Source organism: Vigna unguiculata, chromosome 6 (genome assembly GCF_037176805.1).
Source record: "Vigna unguiculata cultivar grain cowpea cultivar isolate G323 ecotype 2 chromosome 6, ASM3717680v1, whole genome shotgun sequence".
Lineage (NCBI taxonomy): Eukaryota > Viridiplantae > Streptophyta > Magnoliopsida > Fabales > Fabaceae > Vigna > Vigna unguiculata.
In genome coordinates this window covers 4,776,910-4,801,808 of record NC_140797.1, presented here as the reverse complement: position 1 = coordinate 4,801,808, position 24,899 = coordinate 4,776,910, and the positions used below count along the sequence as shown (strand labels likewise).

The following is a 24,899-nucleotide window of genomic DNA, read 5'->3' as shown; positions in this document are numbered from 1 at the left end:
TCCCACGAACCTATTCAGATTCCAAGCCTTAACATTGTTCATCACACTTAAAGGCTGGGGGACTGGTGTACTACACCTAGCCGACCCAACAAAACACACCAACACTTATCATCCTTTGCCGCTATAGATGCACCGGCATAAGCTGGGGGACTGGTGTACTACACCTAGGCAGCCTAACTTGATTACAACCATGAGATCCGCCTACATAGCCCCTTAAAGACACAAACTATAATAATGTATGTCGAACAATCAATAGTAAGCGGCCTAAGCCGCTAACTTAAGCAAATTGAACGAGAACTTGATAAACCTAAAACACTACCAACCAGGACCCTAGGGCCCTCAATAACCAAAATGTGGGACCTGGGCTTAGCCCAGGCCCAACTGCGGCCCAATCAAAAGCCTAGCTGATTGTGTACACATGAACCCCACAAATTAAAGGTATGCATTCATTAATCCCTTAATCACGAGATTTGACTTTCTAAGAATTCTTAGCTGACTTGAGTGTCGAAGCCTTCTCCGCAGGTAACCCCTCTTGGGTTCAAACCGGTCCCAGTTGAGACACCAGCAAATACCATAGACCAACTGGAAGGAAGCCTGCTAAGGAGATTGCGAATTGAGGTAAGGTAACACTTGTGTCTGACATCTCTTATTTGTTCTCCGCAGGAACAATAGTTATAATTATGTTTTATTTATTTTATGGAATCCATTTTTTTATTTAAAAGTAATATTCCTTATCAAAGCATAAGTTTTGAAAATGTTTTTGAAAAATATTTTGGGCCTTTTTGGGGAGTGAGCTTGCTATGTTGTACATGTGGTTGTGTGTGTTTAAATCTAAGGAGGTGGTGGTTTATTAGACTGATGAAGTGATGTTTAACAGTTGAATATGTGGCGTATCCAGGCAATGACAGCTCATAGGAGGAGGAGAAATACGAATGGTGCTGATGAGATTGCGGAAGCCATTCATCGGATGGTGGATGCGATGCAAAACCCTATTCCAGCCCTGCCAAGAGTGACAATTGCACTAGTGAGAGTGGCGACGGTGGAGGATTTTGTGCGACATAAACCCGCAGAATTCACAGGTGGGGCCACTCCCGACGAAGCTGATGCTTGGCTTCGCAAGTGCGAAAAGATATTTGGAGTGATGAATTGTGCTGACGAGCAGAAGTTGGCATTTGTTGTATACCTATTGAACAATGATGCTAAATACTGGTGGGCAAGCATGCAACAACAAATACAGACGAGGGAAGAGCTAGTGACTTGGGCCAACTTCAGGACTCGCTTTCTAGAGAAATACTTTCCAGATACAGTTAAGCAGGACAAGGAGGCTGAGTTATTGGCCCTGCAACTGGGAAATATGTCGGTGCAAAAATATGTTAATAAATTCGAACATCTGGCAAGGTACTATTCTCAAAAATCACTGAAGAATGGAGGTGCCTTAAGTTTGAGCGGGGACTCAAACATGAACTAAAGAAGGTGATTACACCTCTGAGAGAAAGAAGATTTTCAGTCTTGGTGGAACAAGCCAAGAGTGCAAAATTTCTAGAAAGAGGGCCAAATCCCATAAGTCAACATCAGAAGAGTGTCGTAGAGGCTAGGCAGATGAAGAAGCCTTACAGTCGATCGCAGACTTCTCAAGATCCCACTTGCTACCAGTGTGGCGGACCCCATCTAAAGAGAAATTGCCCTAAGCTAACAGGTGGCATGGGAGGATCAGGTGACCGTCGCAAGTGTTTCATATGCGATAAACGGGGTCACTTAGCCAATAATTGTCCAGAAAAGAAGAGTCTTGGTGTGAAGAAACCAGCAGCATCACCAGCAGAAAGAGCTAGAGCGGCTGGTAGAGTCTTTGCCCTGACCACAATAGAGGCTACTCAATCAGATAACCTTATTCTCGAGCCTTATTTATTGTTAGGTCAATCAGTATTAGTGTTGTTGAACTTTGGAGCAACACATTCTTTCATCTCTAATGCATGTGTGGGGAGATTGAGTCTAGAGAAACGTGACTTGGGGTGTGAGTTGCTTGTTTCGACTCCTTCCTTAGGTCAGGTAGCTACCAGTTCAATCTGCGTTGGGTGTTTAATGGAAGTGGTAGGTTGCAGATTCAAGGTGAACTTGGTGTGCTTGCCTTTGGAGGGACTGGATGTGATATTGGGGATGGACTAGTTTGGTGTTCCCAGAACATGAAGGGTTGGAGTTGATCTCAACTCGAGAAGCTGTGAAAGCATTGCAAGAAGGGGCCACATGTTTTATGGTGATGGCTAAACCAGAAAAGAAAGGTGCAACAGAGTTGATTTAGAATATTTCTGTTGTCAATGAGTACGCAGATGTGTTTCTGGACGAAGTACCAGGATTGCTGCCGAGTCGAGACATTGACTTCACCATTAACTTAATTCTTGGTACGGGTCCTGTGTCCATGACTCCATACAGAATGGCACCTACAGAATTGGCAGAACTCAAAAGGCAAATTGAAAATCTGCTAGAGAAGAAGTTCATCCAGCCCAGTGCGTCACCGTGGAAAGCTCTGGTGTTATTAGTGAAGAAGAAGGATGGGAGCTCAAGACTTTGCATTAATTACCAGCAGCTGAACAAATTAACCATCAAGAATAAGTACCCACTGCTGAAGATTGACGATCTACTAGATCAATTGAAGGGAGCAGGAGTATTCTCCAAAATTGACTTACGATCTGGATATCATCAAATCTTAGTCAAACCGGAAGATGTATAGAAGACGGTGTTCAGGTCGAGATATGGGCATTATGAATATGTAGTGATGCCATTTGGAGTAACGAATGCACCGGCACTATTCATGGATTACATGAATAGAATCTATCAACATTGGTTAGATAAGTTTGTCGTTGTCTTCATAGATGACATTCTTATTTACTCAAAGATGAGAGAAGAGCATGTTGATCACTTGAGGGTTGTATTGAAGATACTCAGAGATCACTAGTTGTATGGGAAGTTGTCCAAGTGTGAATTTTGGCTGGAAGAGGTACAATTTCTTGGACATGTTATCTCAACCAAGGGTATTGCAGTGGACCCGGCTAAGATTGAAACAGTACTTAAGTGGGAAAGGCCTAAGACAATGACAGAGGTGAGGAGTTTTTTGGGCTTAGCAGGTTATTACAAAAGATTTGTGGAAGGGTTCTCAAAGAAGGTTAATCCATTGACACAACTTACAAGAAAATATCAGTCATTCTCTTAGACTGAAAAGTGTGAGGAATGCTTTGAGGACATGAAGAGGTGTTTGACTACCGCCCTAGTGCTAGTAATTCCTAATATTGAGAAAATGTTTGAAGTGTATTGTGATGCTTCATATCAAGGGTTGGGGTGTGTATTGATGCAAGAAAGCAGGCCAGTAACATATGCTTCTCGTCAGCTGAAGGTGCATGAGAAAAATTACCCGACTCACGATTTGGAGCTAGCAGCTATTGTTGGAGGCACTACCTGTATAGGTCTCAATTTCAAATTTCTAGTGATCACAAAAGCCTGAAATACTTGTTTGATCAGAAGGAGTTAAATATGAGGTAGCATAGGTGGATGGAGTACTTGAAGGACTACGACTTTGAATTGCTTTATCACCCAAGCAAGGCAAATGTCGTAGACGACGCTTTAAGTCGTAAGAAGATGCATATGTCTTGCATGATGGTAAAAGAGTTGGAGTTGATTGAGAAACTCCGAGATATGAATCTGGGAATGCAATTTGGGCAAGGGTTCATATAATGCAACTTGTTGAAAGTCACTAATGAGTTCTTAAATGAAATACGTGTGGCTTAGGGACATGATATGGAGTTGTAACAATTTATAGGATGGTTGGGTACAGATAAGGGGAAAGACTACCAGATGGGAGCGGACGACATTCTACGCTTTAAAGGTAGAGTGTGCCTGCATGGAGGACCTTTATTCAGGAGGCAGATTCTGAAAGAAGGTCATCAGAGTCGTCTTAGCATACACCCATGTATGACTAAGATGTACAAGGATTTGAAGGAGTCATTCTAGTGGAATGGGATGAACTTACATGTAGCAGACTTTGTTGCTCAATGCTTGGTATGTCAAAAGGACAAAATTGAACATCAAAGGTTGGGAGGTACATTGCAACCATTGGACGTACCTTAGTGGAAGTGGGACAATATCTCTATGGATTTTGTGACACACTTGCCGAAACCGACAAGAGGGCATGATTTAGTCTGGGTAATAGTATACAGATTGACTAAGTGTGCACACTTCCTACCTATAAATCAAAAATGGACGATGGATAAGTTAGCAGAAATATATGTACGGGAAGTTGTGAGACTACACGGGGTGCCAGAAATCATAGTGTCAGACTGAGATCTGAGATTCACTTCACGGTTTTGGCAATCCTTGCAAACAGCTTTGGGTACTCAGCTGAGAATGAGTTCAGCTTATCATCCTCAGACGAATGGTCAATCCAAGTGGACTATCCAATCATTAGAAGATTTGTTGAGATCTTGTGTGTTGGACCGTCTAGGAAATTGGAATGATGTGTTACCCTTGGTAGAATTCACATACAATAATAGTTATAATGCTAGTATTGGAATGGCACCGTATGAGGCACTATATGGAAGGAGATGTAGAACTCCATTGTGTTGGTATCAGGATGGTGAAGCCTACGTGCTTGGTCCTGAGTTTCTGCAGCAAACGACTGGAAAAGTTAAACTAATCCAGGATCGGATGCGAGCCACACAAAGTCAGCAGAAGTCCTATGCTGATAAGAGACGGCGACCATTGGAAGGGTTCTTAAGTCGAGGAAGTTGACCCTCGGGTTTATAGGACCCTATCAGATCACGCGGAGGATTGGACCGGCAACATATGAAGTTGCTTTGCCACCTCATCTGGCAAACTTGCACAATGTATTTCATGTTTCCCAACTGACAAAATACGTTGCAAGTCTAGACCACGTACTAGAGGCTGATGATGTTCAGGTGTGGGAGGACTTGACAATGCCAGTCGAACCAGTTCGCATTCTTGACTTTCAAGTCAAACAACTAAGGGGTAAGGAAATAAAGACAGTAAAGGTGCTCTAGGACGAGGCTACTCAGGAGATGACCTGGGAAATGGAGGATCTCATGAGGAAATCCTATCCTCACCTATTCCCTGGTAAGTTCTCTTTTTCGAGGACGAAAAATTTTAAGGTGGGAGGAATGTAAGACCCGCGAAATTTAATTAATTAAAAAATGCGAGTAGTGGAAGCCTTAGGGCATTAAATTCTAACTTATATGACGTGGAAAAGTACTAGCTCAAATGGTTGAGAGTACTTTGGTTGTGTGAAAGGACTTGGGTTCGAGTCCTATGTATGCCAATTAGGTGTTATTTATTTGTTATTATATTTTTATATATGCGATCATGTTGTGGAATGATATAATCCTTGAATTATATGTGTTAGCATGAAATATCAATTGGATGAATGGTTGAGCGTTGATTTGGCATTGGCATTGTTGTGGGTTCAAGATTTGGAGAACCTAAATTAATCTTTATTTTTGTTTTTTTAGTTTTGGCTTGAAGTTGAAGGGTTAAGGGAAACCCTAGCAGACCTAGCAGCCAAGGGGGGCTGGAAAACAATCTAATTAAGTGTGCTTGAATGATAATTAACACCATCAATAAGACATTTTCGTTTTAGGACTTTAAACCACCATTAAAAGACCATTAAAAAGCAAATTGAGGGAGGAAAGAAAGGTTTATGCACTTGTTAGTGTTGGATAAGCAGAGAAGTGCGAAAATAAATGGAATTGAGAGAGTGAGTGGACCTTTGAGGCTGAATTGAGAGAAGCCAAGGCTATTGGTGAAGCAAGGGACAATCAAGGGATACTCAAAGCTTTAAGTAAAGAAACCAGGTTAGGGGAGTTTTATTCTGTGGTTGTATGTCTAATATATGATTTCATGTTATACTTGATGAATGAGGGGTGATTTATGCATTTTTGTTGAATATCATCGCGTTTTTGGAAAATTCCAGAAACTGCCTGGCGGTGTTGAAGGCCCGCTAGGCGACTCATGCTTTAGAATCCATTTTTGGGTTTTCTTCTATGCACCGCCTGACGGCTAGGTGTTATCCGCTAGGCGATACGAGCTGGCTTGCCAAGTTCTCTCGGGTTTTTGGTGTTCCAGCGATGTGTGTATGATTGGTATGTTGTGTGATTATTTGTAATTGCTTAATTGGTGGAAGAGTGTATGAATATGCATATGAATTTGGGATTTAGGGTTCATGTTGGGATTGTAGATGATTAACATAGATGACGTTTATGAATGGTACATTATTGCGTGGAATTGATGATAACATGATTATATCATGAATCCTGGATGTGGTGTGCCTGCAAAATTACGCCACTTTGAAGGTGAACATTGAAACTGTGGGGTTTACGAGTCACACTGGATGCGGGAGAAATCTGGCAAAACCCAGATTTTTAACGCACCGCCTGGCAGCGTTGAGGTTGCCGCCAGGTGACCCATTAGTGCTACGGAAAGTTGGACTTGGTTTGTGATCTGGTCATGGGGCAGTTAATTGGGTTGTCATTAAAATGTGTTTTGGTGTGTGATAGACAATGATTTAGTATGTATGTCCTTTAGTAATAAATATGAGATTTATATATGTGAGATGGATGGATTAGGTGTTTCATACATATGGGTTATTGTAGTGGTAGTTTTGTTATTAAGTATAGGTGCAGCACAATTTTAATCATGGTGGCATGAGTATATGAATATTAAACGATATGATTTTAAGGCTTGGAGTATATGGTGTGTATGTGGCAGGTTTAAGGTAATACTTGATGAAGAGTATGTGTGCATGATAAACCCAAATTGGCATGATTTGGGCGTGTAGTTGTAATTTGGATATGGTAATGTAAACTGTATAACTGTGTTGTTGCAAATGGTGGGTACCATATTGACAATTTTGTGGCTTGTTCCATTAGTGAATAAAGTAAGGCATGTTAATGCTTGATAATAATCGATTTAGGCATGAGCTATTTGTACATATTGAGTTTTGGTTATGGTGTTATGTCTTGAATACTATGATTGATGTGTGAAAGATGCCTTGCATGTTTGGGGTCTCTTAAGACTTGATAAAAATGCCAAAAACCAGTAGCATTGCGTTACTGGTATAGCTCCTGGCGGCGCGGGGCGAGCCGTTAGGCGATAGGTACCTAAAATAGAGGTAGTAGCCACTGGACGCACATGGCGCCTGGCGGCAGGGGGTGTCCCGCTAGGCGGTGACGGAGCAGCACAGTTCCTGTTTGGTGCTTGGCGCCTGGCGGTGGACGATGTCGCCAGGCGGTCTGGAACCAGTTTCGCTTGGCGGTGTTTGGGCTGCACTGGGCGAATCCACTGTTTTGATTTCTTTTGTTGTTGTGGTGATCCGTGAACTTGAAGGACTAAGTTCACATACATTTGTGTTTGGGCTTGAAGGACTAAGTCCAATAAGGGCCTGGGATGTGCTTGGTGGAGGGATGCATGATGGGCATGGAACTGGTTAAGTTCTCGTCGGCTACTAATGGGCGAGGAGTCCATAGTATGGTGATTACATGCGTCAGACGCATGATGGGCAAGGAACAATATGTTCCCGTTGGCTACAATTGGGCGAAGAGTCCATAATATGGTGATTGCGTGCGTGTCAGGGTCCGAGCGAGGAAGGCTTGGATGTTTGCTACAAGCGAGGAGTTTGCGGGGCAGGACTATGAGTGAGATAGGCTCGCAGAGTTAGACCATGAAAGGGTTAGTTTCGTGGGAGCACAGTAAAGTCTCAAGACATAGATTCATGCATATGACTCATGAAGGACTATGAGACCATGGATGGGTAATTTGTAATAATGCAATGTTTATGCAAGATTTATTTTTCTTTGGGATGGGTGTCATATTATATATATATATATATATATATATATATATATATATATATATATATATATATATATATATATATATGCATAGCTCACCTTATCTGTTTGTGTGTGGCGATGATCGAATAACTTGTTATTTGGGAGCAGATGATTTGACAGGTCAGTCAGGAGATACTTGAGTTGAGAGAGTGGGACATTATAGGGACTTTGAAGACTTTTAATAATTGGATATTTCATGTTTTCAAACTGTTTATATTTGAGTTATTTTATGGGTTGTAATAAATGTTAACCTCGAATTTTAGCAAAGTATACTATTTCATGGTTTTAATTATCCCGCATTTTTGGGAAAGTATGGTTATAAATGAGGTTTGATAGTTATTATTATGTTTTATTTATTTTATTGATTCCATTTTTTTTATTTACAAGTAATATTCCTTAGGGATGTTACACTACATATCATATTGATTTTCAACCAAAGTTACAATTTCACATAAAGGACATTCCCAAACAGAACTATACCTTGCCATTGATTAATCCCAACAGTTCTTATTACCCTATAATAACACGTTGTCCATCCACTTTAATAAAATTACCTTCCATGCATTTTCCCTTTCCATTGCCCCCTATTCCATTTATATCATTATCCTCTACTAAGTGTAATTAAAACCCCCAACACACCTAAACAAAAAAAAAAACTAGATTGCACATCTGCACTGGTCTGTCGCCTAGCGACATTTTAAGTACCGCTGGGCGGTGCATACAATTTGGGCAGATCCCAATTTTTTCCTGCACCAGTACGAACCCTAATTTCCCAAAACGCAATTCTAGTGATGCAACATCCCCCAATTCGTGCTCAATCATCATTATAAGTGCATATTTAATCAATTTACATGCAATTTCATCCAATCACTCACCACTCTTAAACTGAAATTAGAGTCACTATTCATCAAATAATGCAATCCCAGAAATTCAATCACCTCGCCAATCATAGAATTATACACAGATTCCATTCAGTCCTCTCAAACATCACATCAAGCACAAGAAACCAAAAATTGGGCAATCCAGTTCGCGTCGCCTGACGGATAAAACACAGCGGCCAGGCGGTTTATAGCAAACCCAAAAAATTGGGTTCAGAACGCAGGCGTCGCCTAAAGGGGGTGTTCGACGCCGCTAGACGGCTTTTGGTATCCAAGATGACATGACTTTGCTTTGGATAAAAAACAACCTATTAACCTTAGTCAAAGTCATGTGATTTGGCAACAACTTTTGCTATAGCGGCGGATCTTGACCAAAATTTCTAAGGGAGCTAAAATAATATACTCAATTTATATAATATTGTCATTAGTTTTTTCATATTCTTGAACTTATCAAATAATTGAATCATAACTATATCTTTTAGCTATTTTTTGTTCAATGTAAATAATCATATTATCTGCAAAATATTCATTTTCCATTTTGCTAATATGCACATATCGATTCAAAAATCATCACAAGCTTTCATTTCATCATTGTTATGCTTATGCGATGAGCAACCTTATTGTCTTGTTCTCATATTCACTTCTTTTTTATTAATTCTAAAACATAAATTTATTCTTTTATTTTTTTATCAATATACCTATTTATAAAACGAGTTTAAGACTAAAAAATAATTTTTTTATAATCTAATCAAAAATTGCGAGACATAATTACTCAAAAAATTATGATAATCAAGTTACAATTAAAAACCCTCTATAAAAAAATCACATAATACATTATTTTCTCTTTTATATTCATAAAAAATAAATATACAAAAGGATAATGAGATAAAAAAAACAGAACTAAATATTAAACAAGTATTGTATTACCAAGTGATTTTTTTTCCTTTAAGAATAAGAAAAGATATGAAAAAGATGAGGACAAAAATAATGAATTTATGTTTAACTTCTTTTTTCTTTTTCAGTGACAAAAGAAATTAGATAAGAATAAAAAATAAATACAACATGTGAAAAAACACAAAAAATAATGTAAAGAAAAATAAAAAATTATCTTAACAATTTTATATTGTACTATTTATTAATATTAAATATTGTACTTTATAAAAGAAATAAAAAAATAATTAATTTGATTTTTATTAATTTTTTATGGATTATTATCTAATTTAAAATGGTACACATAATTTAAAAAAATTAAAAATATATATAATTTAAATAATTTAAAACACATAAAAGTTAAAAAAAATTTTAAAAATTGGGGGAGGGTCGTGGCCCCGCCCACTCCTTCGTGGCTCCGCCACTACTGTTTTGCTAAAACACCAAAGTCTTGTCTATTTAACACAACATCAACTTAATCAAAATGAAGTCGTTGTAATTTCAAGTCGTTGTAATTTCTCGTATTGATATTGTGCCACATTGGTACAAAGTGATAATTTTTTAAAATTTTTAAACCATTTTAGTAAATTCAGAGTTGAATTGCACCACATTGGACAATGAACAAGAAAAATGTCTATTTGGGAAGCTAATGTCCAGAGGTCCATTTAGGGAAAAACTTAAAAAGAAAAATTATTTAGGCTTAAATAATAGTTTGGTCCTAGTTTTCGTTCGGTTTTTTCAATGTGGTTCTACTTTTTTTTTTCAATATGGTCATAATATTTGTCAATTTTATTCAATTTGATCCTTTTCGCTAACACTGTTAAAATAATTAACGAATGTGAACAGTAACCGCCACGTGTCATTTTGATTTTTTTTGATTTTTTTTTGATTTTTTAATTTTTTTTTTAATTTTTTTATTTAAAAAAATGTATACGTGTCAAGCTCATATCATGCCACGTGTCACTTTGTGATTTTTTAATTTCTTTAAATGTAATTTTTTTTAATTTAAAAAAAATCTACATGTCAAGCTAATATCATGCCACGTGTCAGAGTCAGTTTTTTATATTCAATTTGGTTCCAATATTCGTTAATTGTTTTCAATTTGGTCCTAATTTCTTTTTTAAATTTAACATTTATGTTCCTCTCCAAATTGAGACAAAATTTAATTTGTATATATTAAAATGCCTATTTTTGTTAAATATTTTTAATTTAGAATTAGAGTTAGTTTAAAATTAAAATGAAAAAAAGCGATAACACCAGTAATTTAAAATTTTAAGAGGTTAAAAATATTTAATTTTAAACCAACTCTAATTTTAAATTAAAAATATTTAATAAAAATATGTATTTTAATAAGAATATCCATATAACATTTATATACAAATTATATTTTGTCTTTGGAGAAGAAATAAAATGCTAAATTAAAAAAAAAAACTATGACCAAATTGAAAACAAATAACGAATATTATGACAAAATTGAATATAAAAATCTGATTCTGACACTTGCATGATTTGACATGTGGATTTTTGTTAAATTAGAAAAAATAAAAAAAAATAAAAAATCACAAAATGACACGTGGCATAATATGAACTTGACATGTGTACATTTTTTTAAATAAAAAAATTAAAAAAAAAATTAAAAAAAATAAAAAAAATTAAAAAATTAAAAAATGACAAAATGACACGTGACGGTTACCGTTCACATTCAGTTAACTACTTTAACAGTGTTAACGAAAAAGATCAAATTGAATAAAATTAACGAATATTATGACCAAATTAAAAAAAAAAAAAATAGGACCACGTTTAAAAAAATCAAACGAAAACTAGGAACAAACAACTGTTTAAGCCAATTATTTATATCCAAAATTTAATAATTGATCCATTATGGCTGTCAAAGTGAAATTGTTTTTAAACATTTTGTATTTCCCTCCATTGCTTCGGCCTGTAACGCAACCATTCCCGCCACTCCTAAATTTCTCTCGAACAGACAAAATCCCTAACAACGAATTTTCCTTTACCCAAAATTCGAACCAAAGCAGAAACCTAAACAATGTGTTCATGGCAAATCCTCTCTCACTCTCCAAACAATTTCCACTGGCAAATCACCCAACAAGTTTCCCATGCTTCTCCCACTCCTCTCCCCTCTCCCATTCCCCTCCCTTCCATGGCCGATCTTCTTCTCCAAGGTTCCAATTCTCAATTCAATCCAACATTTTCAATTTTCTTTTCCCTTTTCTTTTTGACATTAATAATTTTCTTCCATTGATACTTTTTTTCGCAGGCTCACCGGCTCTTCTTCCCTCCCACGACGCCGGTGCGCGAGGTATTTGCTATGCCTGTACAATCTAAACCAGTGAATATATTAATTATTCAACAAAACATGTTCTTTTTAGTTTTAGCGGGTAGATGAGTCTTGGTTGTGAATGTTTAGACTGGTATTAATGATTTAATCATTCAAACAACGAAAGTTCTGATTTTTTTCTCTGAATGTATTAAAAGTGCAACACATTCAAGCATCATAATGGTTATGTAACTTGTTTTTAGAATATTAAAGCCTGATTGCTAAAATGCAGGTGAAGAGCGTGCAATGGATGAAACTCTCAGCTTCTCGAATTCGCTTTTTACGACAGGCTCTGGGAAAAAAGTGACCATATCTTCTAGAGGTCTGGTTAGAGCAAAGACATTGCTGAACACCATTGATATTAATATCCAAAGTACAAGTAAATTGCGTGCATTTGGCGAAACAGCCGGAAAGCAACAACTACAAGAATATGAAGAATCACCTGCACTGAAGCTGCATACAGTTATCAACAGTCCTTCTGTTGGGGGTCTTCATGCATTGAATAATGGTTTGGAGGAAAGGAATGCATTCAAGGAACCTCCGATTAAATTTCGCACTGCAGGTGGAAGATCTATATCCATTTCGAGTGGCGCGCTGCAGCGAGCTCGGAGCCTTCTCGGTGATCCGGATGTGGGGGATTTGTTTGAAGGAGGGGATACCGGTGATTCAGTCTTCTCATTTCCTTTGGAGCGACAAATTGACACTGCTGCCCCTAGTGATTATAGTGCTCCTGTCGTTCACCGGGTGACATCAGATAGCAATTTTAAGACGAAGAGTTTTACTTTCCCCATGAAGTCTTCTAGGCAAAGAGGATTGTCAACCAAGTTTCCTTGTGAAGGTGATGGGATTAACTTGACCAAGAAGTTTGATGCCGTTGGGGAAGAGAGTGATTGTGGCAGGAAAAGTACCGGTGCTTGTGGACAGAAGCCTCCGTATGGCAGGAGCCAGACACAAAATTCACTAGTATATGATTCTTCATTGAATTGTTTTTCTTCAAAAGTAGATACACGGGGTGTGGCAATACGCAGAGCATTGGCTGATGTTTCCAATACCATTAACACCGATACAACAAACAATAGGCAAGCTGGTAGTGGCAAACGGAGACTAGGGTTGTCTGTAACTGTTTCTCCCTTTAAAAAGCCACGCAGTTCCAACTCTCCTGCTCCTTTAGAGCAGGATGTTGAAAAATCTCCTCATGGTAAACATAGGCTAATAATGTTTAGTGAATTTCTTCAATTTTTGTGAGTTGCTATAGCTATTTCTGGTATTTGATCTTCAGATTTGTCTCAATTGTCCTCTGATATCTCTGAATGCAAAGGAGAGGTTTCTACCCGATATCCATTTCACTATCCAAGGGTGTACATCAAGGATTATTTTTTTGGGCGTCCAATGGAAAAGAGAGCGGTGAGTGTAATCTTTATATTTCTGCTAGGACTTAATGATCTCGGCACTTGGAACACTTTATGCACTGAATGAATTTTGTTTCAGTGTTTTCCCAATCTGAGTAGACAGGTGACATCACTTAATGCAGAAAAGTATGTGTTTCATAAAGGATCTGGTCATAATGGCATAGGAGCAGAAGCTTTTGTTCATCTATTGGCTCTCCATGGAGCTTCCATGCATTTTGCAACTAAAGAGTAAATTGCTTCTACCCTGAACTTTTCGCAACTAAGGTTAGGTCAGATAGCTAGTTGTATTGAATTGTGCCAGAAGGTTACTGCAACTTAGTATATTCAATTGTTATCTTTATGGCATGGAAATACATTATCCAGTTAAAGTTCTTTCGTGGTTAAATTTATAACGTAGGGGAGTTTGGTACATAAGGTTCTATTTCTGTTTATGTATTGTTACTCACAATCTTCTCATCTTAGTTTTACACTTTCATTGCACATTGCTAGGTGGGTCACAAATCATTACAAGTGGATTGTCTGGAAGTTGGCATGCTATGAGAGATACTATCCAGCTAGTTCAGCTGGAAATTTTTTGACTGTATCGAATGTGCTTGAGGAACTGAAGTACAGGCACGTGACTGCTCTAAAGCAACATACTTTGTGTCTATATAAAAACGATAGAACTTATGATGACATTTGGTTTGTAGATACGAAAGAGAAGTGAATCATGGCCACCGGTCTACCATCAAGAAAATTCTCGAAGGGGATGCAGTGCCTTCCTCAATGATGATTCTATGCATTTCAAATATTCACTGTAGTGATATAGTAGAAAGTGGGACTTGTTTTGAGACAAGACCTGGAGCTCAGATAACAGAAGCGGTGAAAATTGAACTAACTGATGGATGGTGTGAATTTCAGCTACCTCAGTGTCTGATTGCAATATATATATATATATATATATATATATATATATATATATATATATATATATATATATATATATATATATATATATATATATATGTGTGTGTGTGTGTGTGTGTGTGTGTGTGTGAGGGTCCCTGAGATACATAGTGATTTTCCCTTTCAGGTATTCAATGAATGCTATTTTAGATGTTCCATTGTCAAAGCAACATGCTGCTGGAAGATTGTTTGTGGGACAGAAGCTCCGAGTAATGTGTTGTCTGTATTTGTTGTTTATCTTACCTTCCTTGATTATGCCACTTTGATAATGTTGAATTCCGTTTACATATATGCAGCTCTCAGGAGCAGGATTATGCGGCTGGAATGGGCCAGTTTCACCCCTTGAGGTTTCTTACAGCTTAGGAATATAATTGAGTAATAAATGTGTATCCTGTCAGATGTTTTATGAAGAATCTATTCTAATTTCAGGTGTCATCATCAGTTAGTTTATTGCTGCACATAAATGGAACGTATAGAGCCCACTGGGCAGAACGGTTAGGATTCTGTAAGCATCCTTTATTATGTTATGTTAATGTTGTCAATTTTGCAGAAAAATATCATCCTTGAGTTTATTATTTTAAGCTGATTGGCAGGTAAGGTTGCCGGTCCTCCTTTGGCTTTTAGATGCATAAAAAGAAATGGTGGTCTAATACCGCAAACGTTGGCTGGAATTACTCGCATATATCCCATTCTTTACAAGGAAAGGTAACATCTATGTCCTAAAATTTCCCTTGAAATATTCACAGAAAAATTACTTTTCAAAAATGTACTCTAATTATGCAATGTAAAATGTATTATTAGGAAGCATTTCCTACAATATCACTTGAAATATGTGCACTAAATTGCTTATTGAGATATGTACTCTAATATTATAATGAAAAATGGTGATAATCGTTTTACTCATTAGGTTAAGCAGTGGACGGTCTGTTGTCATGTCAGAGAAGATGGAGAATAAAATGTCAGAGTTGTACAATCAGAGGTAACTTCTTAGACTATCCATGTATATCAATTTTTATTTGTAAGAAACACAGTAGCAGCTCCTCAGAGGGAGAATACTCACAATCCCAATAACAGAAATTATTCTTATACTGCCAAAGTTACTAACAGGAAAAACCCCTTTCATGTAAAATCCCTTCTCAGCAACTAACTCGCTGAACATGCCTGCAGACTGCAATTACTCTTTTTTCTAATGTGTTCTTTTTCTTCCTCCTCACAACATTGCAGTTCCTTTAGCCTACTGTTAATTGGCCTTGTGCGTCTGGTCAATATCTTACATTCTTAATATTCATCCTGTTAGAATCCTGTAAATATAGTAGCGTTGGATATTAAGACTATTAGGTTGGTCCTATTTATGTTAATTTCCTAAAAAAGGGTAATTGAATATTATGTAGTTATGGGTTTTCTCTTATAAATTCTATAAAAGGAAAAAAGTTATATAGATGTTGTGTCAAATGCAGACCCCATAGTTTGTATTTATACCAATTTACAAAATCAAACACTATAAATTCTTACATAACAATCAAGAATCAATGATCCTTATTTCCTAGAATCTATAATGTAACAGGTAATAACTAACAAATCTATAATAGTTAATTACTAATTACATTGTAAACTCCCCTCAAACTAGAGCAGATGTTATATGCACCAATATTGTCGCTAATGTGCGTAACCTGAGGGACTTGGTTCCAACTGGTCACTCCCGAGAGCACATTTTCTCCCACAAAATGACAATCTATCTCTATTTGTTTGGTTCTTTCATAGAAGACTGGGTTTATGCAATGTGAAGTACAACTTGATTGTCACAAAAAAATAAGATTCTTTCCATGGATGTCCCTAATTTTTAGCTGTTGTAGTTGTAACACCCAAAACCAGTGTCACATCTCCCTTAAAACGTAACCAGTTAATCGTCTACTAAAACGTTGTTCAACAAATTGTCTAATTAGGCGAGTTACTATGTATCGTCTAACAATTGTATTTTAGATCATCACACGTAGAAAATTTAACATACACATAATACTTTTTCTTTACTCTAATCATATTAAGATTTTTACAAAAGAGAAACACTTACAAACTATACAAAGGTTTTCCTTAGAGAATTAAAACATCAATTACATATGCATACAAAAATTTCCCAATAGTAGGGTAACCACTGCTCTGGCCTATTGCTACACATCTTTGCCACTTACTGCATCATTTGCTCGTGTGTCATAGCAAAAAACACCACAAAAACAAAAACATCAATAGAAACACCAATAAAACGCTAAGCTAACTTTAAAAGTAATATGTATATGTATATCAGATCATAAAAAATTAGATACTCATATCATCTAGCAAGCACACATTACCACGCATACATGTAAACCCTTATATCATTCATTTACTCCATGCATCTATGACTCATTGCCGAAAAATTAAGAGTACGAATATTGATCCAGAGATTATGTACTTGTCAAAAATGACATCTCGGATTAGACTTTGTGGGTAATGACTTCCCCGCGGGTGTCTCCCCACCCATTGTCATATGACAAGGTAAATCTCTATAATCCAATTGGAGACATGACATATGTATAAATACAATTGCCTCCTCTCCAACCTATGTGGAGACCTCCTTCGACTTTCACAACTCAACTATCTTTCTCTACTTGATGCTAGATAACTAGCAGAGTCATAATAGCCTCCACTCCGTCTCCATCCCATACTCTTTCAACACACAACGAACATAGTCTTTCCCACTATCTTGCACATACATCATATGCAACCATCATTCAATCAACGAAGTAGATTTGAACCACCATCAAAGAAATAAATATTTTGTTGCCTCAGTAAATTTCAATTTGTTTAGCTTCACAATGGAGTGGATAAGAATAAAATAAAGCAGGAAGTTTATATCGTATGATCTGAAAGTTGTGTGAATTGGAATGCCATAAAAGATATAAGGTGCTTACCATATTAATGCAATTGTTATTTTTACAGCCATAATGTGAATTTTATTTTTGTGCTCTGACTACCTATGTGGACACAGGCGCTCTGCTGTTGTAGATGGCATCATTTCTGAGTATCAGAAGGAAAGTTCGTACATTAATTATGACAGTGATAGTGAAGGTGCTAAGATTTATAACATGCTCGAGACAGCGGAAGAACCTGAATTCCTAATGGCAGATATGAGTGCAGAGCAGCTTACTTCTTTTGCTGCGTATAAGGCCAAACTAAATGTAAGGTTATTTTTCCTATCTTCCTAGAAGTCTACGAAGAAAGATATTTAGGATTTCATATCTGTCTTCAGGCAATCAGACAGTCAGAAAAGGAAAAATCAATAGAAAAAGCTTTGAAAGATGCTGGCTTGGGACATAGAGAAGTCACACCATTTATGAAGTTACGAGTAGTTGGATTAACTTATAAAACTCGACAAGACAAACCTAAAGAAGGCATAGTAACGATCTGGAATCCCACTGAGAAGCAGGTGAGGTTGGTGAGCCAATTGCAAGGATTAGCCGTATTTTCCTTGTCTTAATAATTAGTCAATTTTTTGGTTTTAGCTTTGCATGCCTAGCTATTTTTGATGCTTTTCCTTTCTATTATTTTATTACCTTATTGTAACTACTATGTTGTGGAGGTTAATTGATTTCACACAATTTCTGTGTAACTTATTTCAGCGTCTGGAGTTGGTGGAAGGAGGAGCATATTCCATTGCAGGACTCATGCCATCATGTTCTGATTTTGATATCCTTCACTTGCATGGTGGAGGATCTAGTACCAAGTGGTTGCCTTTATCTTCTAATGCAAGAGAACAGTTTAGGTATCTAACAATCATAACAAGGAGAAAAAAAAAGAATTTTTGCATGGCTATATTCTGGGTAGGACACGTTCTGAATCCTTATTTTTGTTATGTGTAGGCCATTTTTTCGCAGTAGAAAATCGACCCCGTTATCAAGTTTGGGTGACATCCCTCTTTCCAAGTATGTTGATGCTCTAGTCTATTTACGTTACATGAATCTTTCTGTTATCTGATAAAGAACATATAGCACGCTAGTATTTGATATTGTCTTGTAATTAATTTACACAGCGAGTTTGACATTGCTGCACATATTGTGCATGTGGGAGGAGTTTATACATCAAATCAGCATCAGAAGCAATGGGTTTTTGTGACTGATGGATCCATCATGAATGGTTTACAGTCAGAAAATTTAATCAACTCCTTGCTTGCTATCTGCTTTTGCTCTCCATTGATTGATCATGATTCATCATTTCCACTAATCAGCTACAACCTTGCAGGATCTACGGTATTTAAAATGCGTTATCTTATTATTGCCGTTTTTGATTTTATCTTTATGCATATGGTTAGTATTTATTTCCACCAATTCTCTTTAAAGTCGTTACTAATATCACTTTAGCTTTTATAACAACAGAAATATGTTAGCTCATTATTCCGGGCATATTGTTGCATTTTAACATATAGGTTCAGATAAGGTTTGACTGAACCAACTTTTACCACAAATAGAGTGCCAACGTCACATGTTCAAGTTGTCTAGTTTGCAAAACGTGTTATGTTGGATGAAGTTGTATGTTGATTATATGCAGGTTGGGTTTTGTAATCTTATAAAAAAGGAAAAGGACCATACAAACAACATCTGGGTTGCTGATGCTAACGAAAATTCTACTTATTATTTGAATTTTGATTCCTCAAACTGTTATCACCTCAGAAATGCTGCCAGCTCCATCAGAAGATGGGCAGACAATTCTAGTTTGGTATGATTCGTGGAACCCTACCATATCCAAACATGTTTCTACAATACAATGACACTTTTTTCTTTTCTGCAGGTAATAGAGAAACTGAAGGAAAAGGTGTTGTATGTGGTTGGTGATGATTGTAAAGCATAGGGAAAACTACAGATGTTCCTATTTTGCTCTATTGTCTATTACATTCACATCCCTTAGTTAAAGGTTAACCTGATCTTTTAGTTTCTTACCAATTATGATTATGTTTTTCTTTGTAATTAAAACTAAAATAATCCTAGAATATAAATAAAAATTTTCAAACTATACACTCTTTGATGTAGGATGGAATAAATAAGGAAAATGTTAAATTAAATGTGGAGAGAATTTGAAGGAGAATAAAATCTAAATATGAAAATGTAAAGTTAGAACCAATGTACATGTTAGTCTTTGAATATGTAATTTAATTCAGTGGGGCAATGATTTTTATCAAAATATTAGATTTAAATATAAGTTCTTTTTTTTTGTTTGATTTGTAATTTTAGTTTTTATTTTAAAATAGATATTTGGTCTTTATATTTTAGAAGACCTACATTTTTTAACTACAATTTTATTTTGTTATATTATTTATTCTGTTTTAGTTCATCTTCAAATCCAATTTATTTAAGTATACTAGAGAAACATTTAATTAATTAAAATGTAGAACATATAAACTCAATTGAAAAAAATAGCGTTTTCAAAATACGGGCAATTAAATTTGTAGTTTAAATTCATTTCAACTTTGATGGATTTTTTTTGAGAATTAATATGGAAAAGTCGTAAATTATTAAAACATTTTTAGTTTAACAAGTAAAAGAAATACTTGTATAACTATTATTTTGGTATTTTTTTTTTTATTTGAAGATTTTTTTGTACATATTTTTTATTTTCTCTTTCTCTTAAGTGACACATTATATCTACTAAATTTTCTTAGAGATGTTTTTGATATAATATTTTCTTTTTGTAATTTTTATTATGTTTTTCATTGAGTAGTTAAATGGTCGTATAAGATAAAAAAACAACAAATCATTTATGTTTTTATGGAAAATAATGATATGTGAGTTAAGTAGTAGGAGTAGAGACCGTTGAGCCGACAGGTCACTTCGTCCTCATCCCACTTAGGCATTGAGACATTGAGACAGTGACAGAGGCCAACATTCCTAAAGGCATAACAATCAACATAAAAAAATAGGTTAAATTAATCGGATGATATTCACTTTCATTTATGTGTTAGATTAGTACCTACTTTTAAAAAGATGTTAATTGAGTCTTAACTTTTAAAAAGATGCTTCAATTAGATCATTTTTAGCAAAAAAATATCAACACCGTTAACACCGTAACGGTATTGATATTTAAAATGACTTATAAAATTAAGTATTGATATTTATATCAAAATTTAGTGGTAAAAGTCATGAATTAAGTTAACAGTTTTAGTAATTTTTGTCTAAAAGGGACTTGATTAAGTCATTTTTTTAAAAATTTGGGACTAGACTGACACATTTTTAAAAGAGGGTACCAAACTGACACATCTAAACAAAAGTGGGTACCATCCGACTAATTAAACCAAAAAAAATATGATAGAACCACTAACTCAGTCACACATCTAAAGGCTTATCTGATCCAGGTCAGTATACATACTTAAGATAAGAGGGTTTTTTGCAGGTTGTTCACCACCACCTTGGATGGGCAAGCTCTGGACTGGTACTATATGCTACCCTCATACTCAATGGACTATTTCGAAGACCTGAGCTCCATGTTCCGAGCCCAATTTGCAGACACCTTGCCTGCCCTAAAGCACATAGAGTAAAGAGAGAGTGAAACACTTTGGCCTTTCATAGAGAGGTTCACAACCGCAACTGCCACTATCCCGGATATCACCTCATTCGTGGTCATGCACTCCCTAATTTGCGGTCTCTGACCGAGACCATTCTCAAACTCTCTTTTCACAGAGAGGCCGATTGACATGAATAAGTTGAGAGAACGCGCAACCTGTAAGACCCGAGGAATTTAAATAATTAAATAAATAATTATTTAATAAATGCGGGTAGTGAGAGTCTTTGTGGCATTTAATACTGGCTTTTATGATGTGGAAAAGTATTAGATCAAGTGGTTAAAAGTACTCGAAAGGACTTGGGTTCGAGTCTGGTGTATGCCATTTGTGTATTATTTTAATTGTTTATTATTTTAACAATAAACGCTTGAACATGATGAGTGACAATACAATCCTAGAATCATAAGAATTATCATGAAACATGGATTGGTTGAATTGGCTGTGCACTTTAATTATAATTATGTGATCATGTGTTCAAACCTTGTTGAGCATGAATTTAACTTTCTTTTTGCCAAAATTCTTTTTGGCTTGAATGTGAAGGGTAGAAACCCTAGTCTTCTAGGGAGCAGCTGGAAAAGGTTGGAAAACCTTTTAATGGTATTTTCGTTTTAGTCATTAAGGCACTTAAAAGTTGGGTGTGAGGTGAGTATAAGAGTGGAAGCAAGGAGAGGAAAAGGACTTTTAGTCATACACCAATTTTGTGTACTAAAAAGGAGAGTTACGAGTTGTTTTAGAAGCCTATTGATGTGTGGAAAAGGGGAAGGAGACGAGAAGTGGGTTTTACTATCATCAAGGTTTACAATAGTGGCAATTGGAAGCACGAAATCCAGGTTAGGGGAGTTGTACTTATTTGTTTATCATGTGAGTTGTATGTTTTTCATGTATGTCTGAACTAGGGATGCCAAATTCTACTCAAAAATTTTGGTTACTTGCGTTTTCTGGGTTTCTGCCTAGAAACTGCCTGGCAGTGTTCTTGGGGTCGCCAGGTGACACATGGGTGAGATGAACATTTCTAGGAATTTTTCACAAATCACCTGGTGGTGGCTTTGGGCCGCCAGGCGACACGCGAGGTTTTGGGGCTCTTTGAAGTTGTTATGAGATGCAATGTTCGCATGACCCGGGATCTATTTGTTTCTTCGTTTTGTTGAGTGGGTCTTGATATAAATTGAATTGATATGTTATTGTTTGATAGTAATGGGGTACCTGATAATTACATGAGCATAAGGGTCAATGAGGGTTGGGGGTTGAATTGAAAGCATGAATGTATTGTGCACGTAATTTTCTGGATTGTGATAAGTTTATGGAAATTTTCCAAAAACCACCTAGCGGGCCTTCAAAGCCACCAGGCGACTAATTTTAAAACAACCTAATTTCTAGGTTTATGTTAAGAACCGCCTAGCGGTGAAGAGTTGCCGTCAGGCGATGCGTGTTGGTGTTTTGTTCATGAAAAATGCTGTTTCTTGTGTTTTCATGGAGCAGATATCGAAGGGTGCTGGTTTTGTACCGCTAGGCGCCAGGTGCCTGACATATGGGCGCTGGGTGCTACAAATTTTTCTGGTCTGCGCAATTTTGGTAAAACTGCGTTTCTCGATTCGTTAACCGTCCGATTTAGGTAAAATTGTGGTAGGTGATCTATAACATGATGTTCTTTACTTTGAACGGTGGATATTTTATTTGGAAGTCTGTAGCTAGAGATATATGTTATGCATGATTGCTAGTTTGGAAGTCTTTAAAGTGCATGATCACGTAAGGATGATAAATTGTGGGCTTGGCATAATGCATTGAAAATTATTGTAAAATGAATAGATTGCTATTGTAAGATTGATATATATGAAATTATTGACATGCGACAAGGTTAAATTTGGGTTTCTATGCGGGATTCAAGAAAATGTTAGAACTAATGTTTGAGTTATTTTGTAAAGTTCATGAGTTGGGTACATATTGGGTTTTAATTTTGAGTTCCTTATAACATGAATGATTTGTATTAAACTAAGTATTCACAGGGTATAAATGCATGAATCCTTATGTAAAAATATATGTGCTTGATTCTTATGACACTTGGAATGTGTGTTGAGTTTTGGTATATGTATTAATCAACATGTTGTTAGTGTTCTGGATTGCGTGTGGGGTGAGTAGGTTCATTAGAACCTGTTTTGGAGTGCCAAAAACCAGTAGCATTGACGCTACTTGTGTGGTGCTTGACAGCATGGGGTAAGCTGCCAGGTGATAGTGGGTGTAGGTAAGCTCTAGGAGAAACAAAATGCCAGGCGGTCTGCATTGTGATTTTGCTTGGCGACGCTTAGGCAGCCCCAGGCGATAACGTAAAGGGCAGTGGGCTCTTTTGGATTGCGTTTTGCGTGTTTGTGATATTGGGCTTGGACCAGGAGATGCTTGATTGTGTCATGAGCGGGTAGGTTCATGGCTGGTGGTGATCATGTGATGATATGAGCGAGGAAGTTCATATCATGATGCTCTCGTGTGGGGATACGATTGGGGAGGTTCGTATGTTCCGTGCTCACACTTGAGAGATGCTACGAACGAGGAGGTTCTTAGCTGGTGGATCACGTGTGTTGGACTACGGGCGGGGAGGTTTGTAGAGTTGGACTACAAGCGGGGAGGTTCGTAGAGGCAGGATCATGAGTGGGGAGGTTCGTAGAGGCAGGACCATGAACGTGCAGGTTCGTGGAAGCATCATATATTCCAAGTCCATGGTCAAGTAATTGATTGTGTGATTTGGAGGTGCGTGGTTTACAAGGCTTTGGATGATACCTTAAGGATGAACTTCGTTGTAGTAGTCCTTGAGTTATGGCTTAGAATGGTATCCCTTGAGTTGTGGCTCGGGATATAGGGTAAGCACGTGGCATTCCTTGAGTTGTGACTCAAAATGACATCCCTTGAGTTATGGTTCGAGATGGCGGATGGATACGAGCATTCCTTAAGTCGTGGCTCAGATTGGCGAGTGTTGTCGGTCTGAGTGTGCGAGTTGTGGCTCGTACGGATGGGTCCAAGAAGATTTCCCTCTTCGGCGTTAGTCGGCGAGTTTGGTAGTTTTGGGACAATTATGAACTATGGTTCGTATTGGGAACTCCACCTGGCGTTACAGAGTGTGGTCCGTAGCAAGTTTCCCACACGTGTTCTACAAGTTGTGGCTTGTAGGTAGAGGCATCAAAGGGTATTTGAAGGTTATCATCTAAAGACGTATAACGTGGATAACATGGTGGTGGTCGTGTGGTATGGAATCAAAAGATAATGTTCCTTTGATGAGTGTATGCACACACACACATACATACATACACACACACACACACACACATATATATATATATATATATGAATTGTATGTATATTTATTCTTTTAGCTTACCCTTTCTGCTTGTGTTTGGCGATGATCGTGTAATTCGTTACATGAGAACAAATGATGTTGTAGGTGGTGCTAGTGAGGCATAGATCCGGAGAGGGGCTAGTTTGGGAAAAGCCTTTATGAAGTTTTATTGTTTTATGGATTTTTTAAACATTTGTAAACCTTTATCTTATTGGACTTAAAAGTTGTAATTGATCCTTATAATTTATGGATTTTGGCTTACTAACGATGTAATAAATGATTTCAATTTCCCACGTTTTTTGGAAAGACTTTATAATAAATGCAGTCTTAATTTTCTTTAAGTTTTGTTTTATTTAAAATTAGTAATATTCGGTCGGGATGTTACACAAACAAATACATGGCCATAGAAGAAAATAGATTGAAGAGGGGAGGGAAGCTCGCAATTCACATTAGAGCGAAAAGTATAAAGAACAACGAGGCTGAGCAGGGGACAAGGCCAATATAGTCAATACACACCCCTTAATGCCAACAGGGAAACCATCCTCAATGAAGCTTGCAACCTAGAGCTCACACGACTCTCTAAGCCTCGACCCTCCCTGTTAGGA

The 24,899-nt window shown here is 36.9% G+C and overlaps 1 protein-coding gene across 2 annotated transcripts; it reads left to right on the top strand.

Annotated features, from left to right (window-relative positions):
* Positions 1-11,635: 11,635 nt before the first annotated feature.
* On the top strand, positions 11,636-19,359 carry LOC114187401 (protein BREAST CANCER SUSCEPTIBILITY 2 homolog B-like). 2 transcript variants are annotated; one of them, XM_028075649.2, is made up of 19 exons: positions 11,641-11,880; positions 11,976-12,017; positions 12,268-13,233; positions 13,315-13,439; positions 13,524-13,672; positions 13,934-14,056; positions 14,134-14,331; positions 14,517-14,598; positions 14,686-14,736; positions 14,819-14,894; positions 14,983-15,094; positions 15,297-15,368; positions 17,412-17,601; positions 17,673-17,849; positions 18,043-18,185; positions 18,283-18,345; positions 18,453-18,669; positions 18,968-19,135; positions 19,208-19,359. In XM_028075649.2, the coding sequence occupies exons 1-19, from the start codon at positions 11,745-11,747 to the stop codon at positions 19,265-19,267; spliced, it is 3,150 nt and encodes a 1,049-aa protein (XP_027931450.1). In that variant the 5' UTR covers positions 11,641-11,744; the 3' UTR covers positions 19,268-19,359. The 2 variants fall into 2 exon arrangements, 1 of the variants encoding a protein (XP_027931450.1); XR_003605251.2 differs by lacking the exon at positions 19,208-19,359 and having other exon boundaries at positions 11,636-11,880; positions 17,673-17,854; positions 18,968-19,109.
* Positions 19,360-24,899: the final 5,540 nt, after the last annotated feature.

What these genes read in the sequence shown, in the direction of transcription:
- LOC114187401 (XM_028075649.2), top strand. Translation starts at nt 11,745, where the DNA reads ATGTGTTCATGGCAAATCCTCTCTCACTCTCCAAACAATTTCCACTGG. An exon ending in ATTGAACTAACTGATGGATG is followed by an intron (nt 14,332 to 14,516) that starts GTGTGAATTTCA and finishes TTTCCCTTTCAG; the next exon opens with GTATTCAATGAATGCTATTT. An exon ending in GGTGACATCCCTCTTTCCAA is followed by an intron (nt 18,346 to 18,452) that starts GTATGTTGATGC and finishes TAATTTACACAG; the next exon opens with CGAGTTTGACATTGCTGCAC.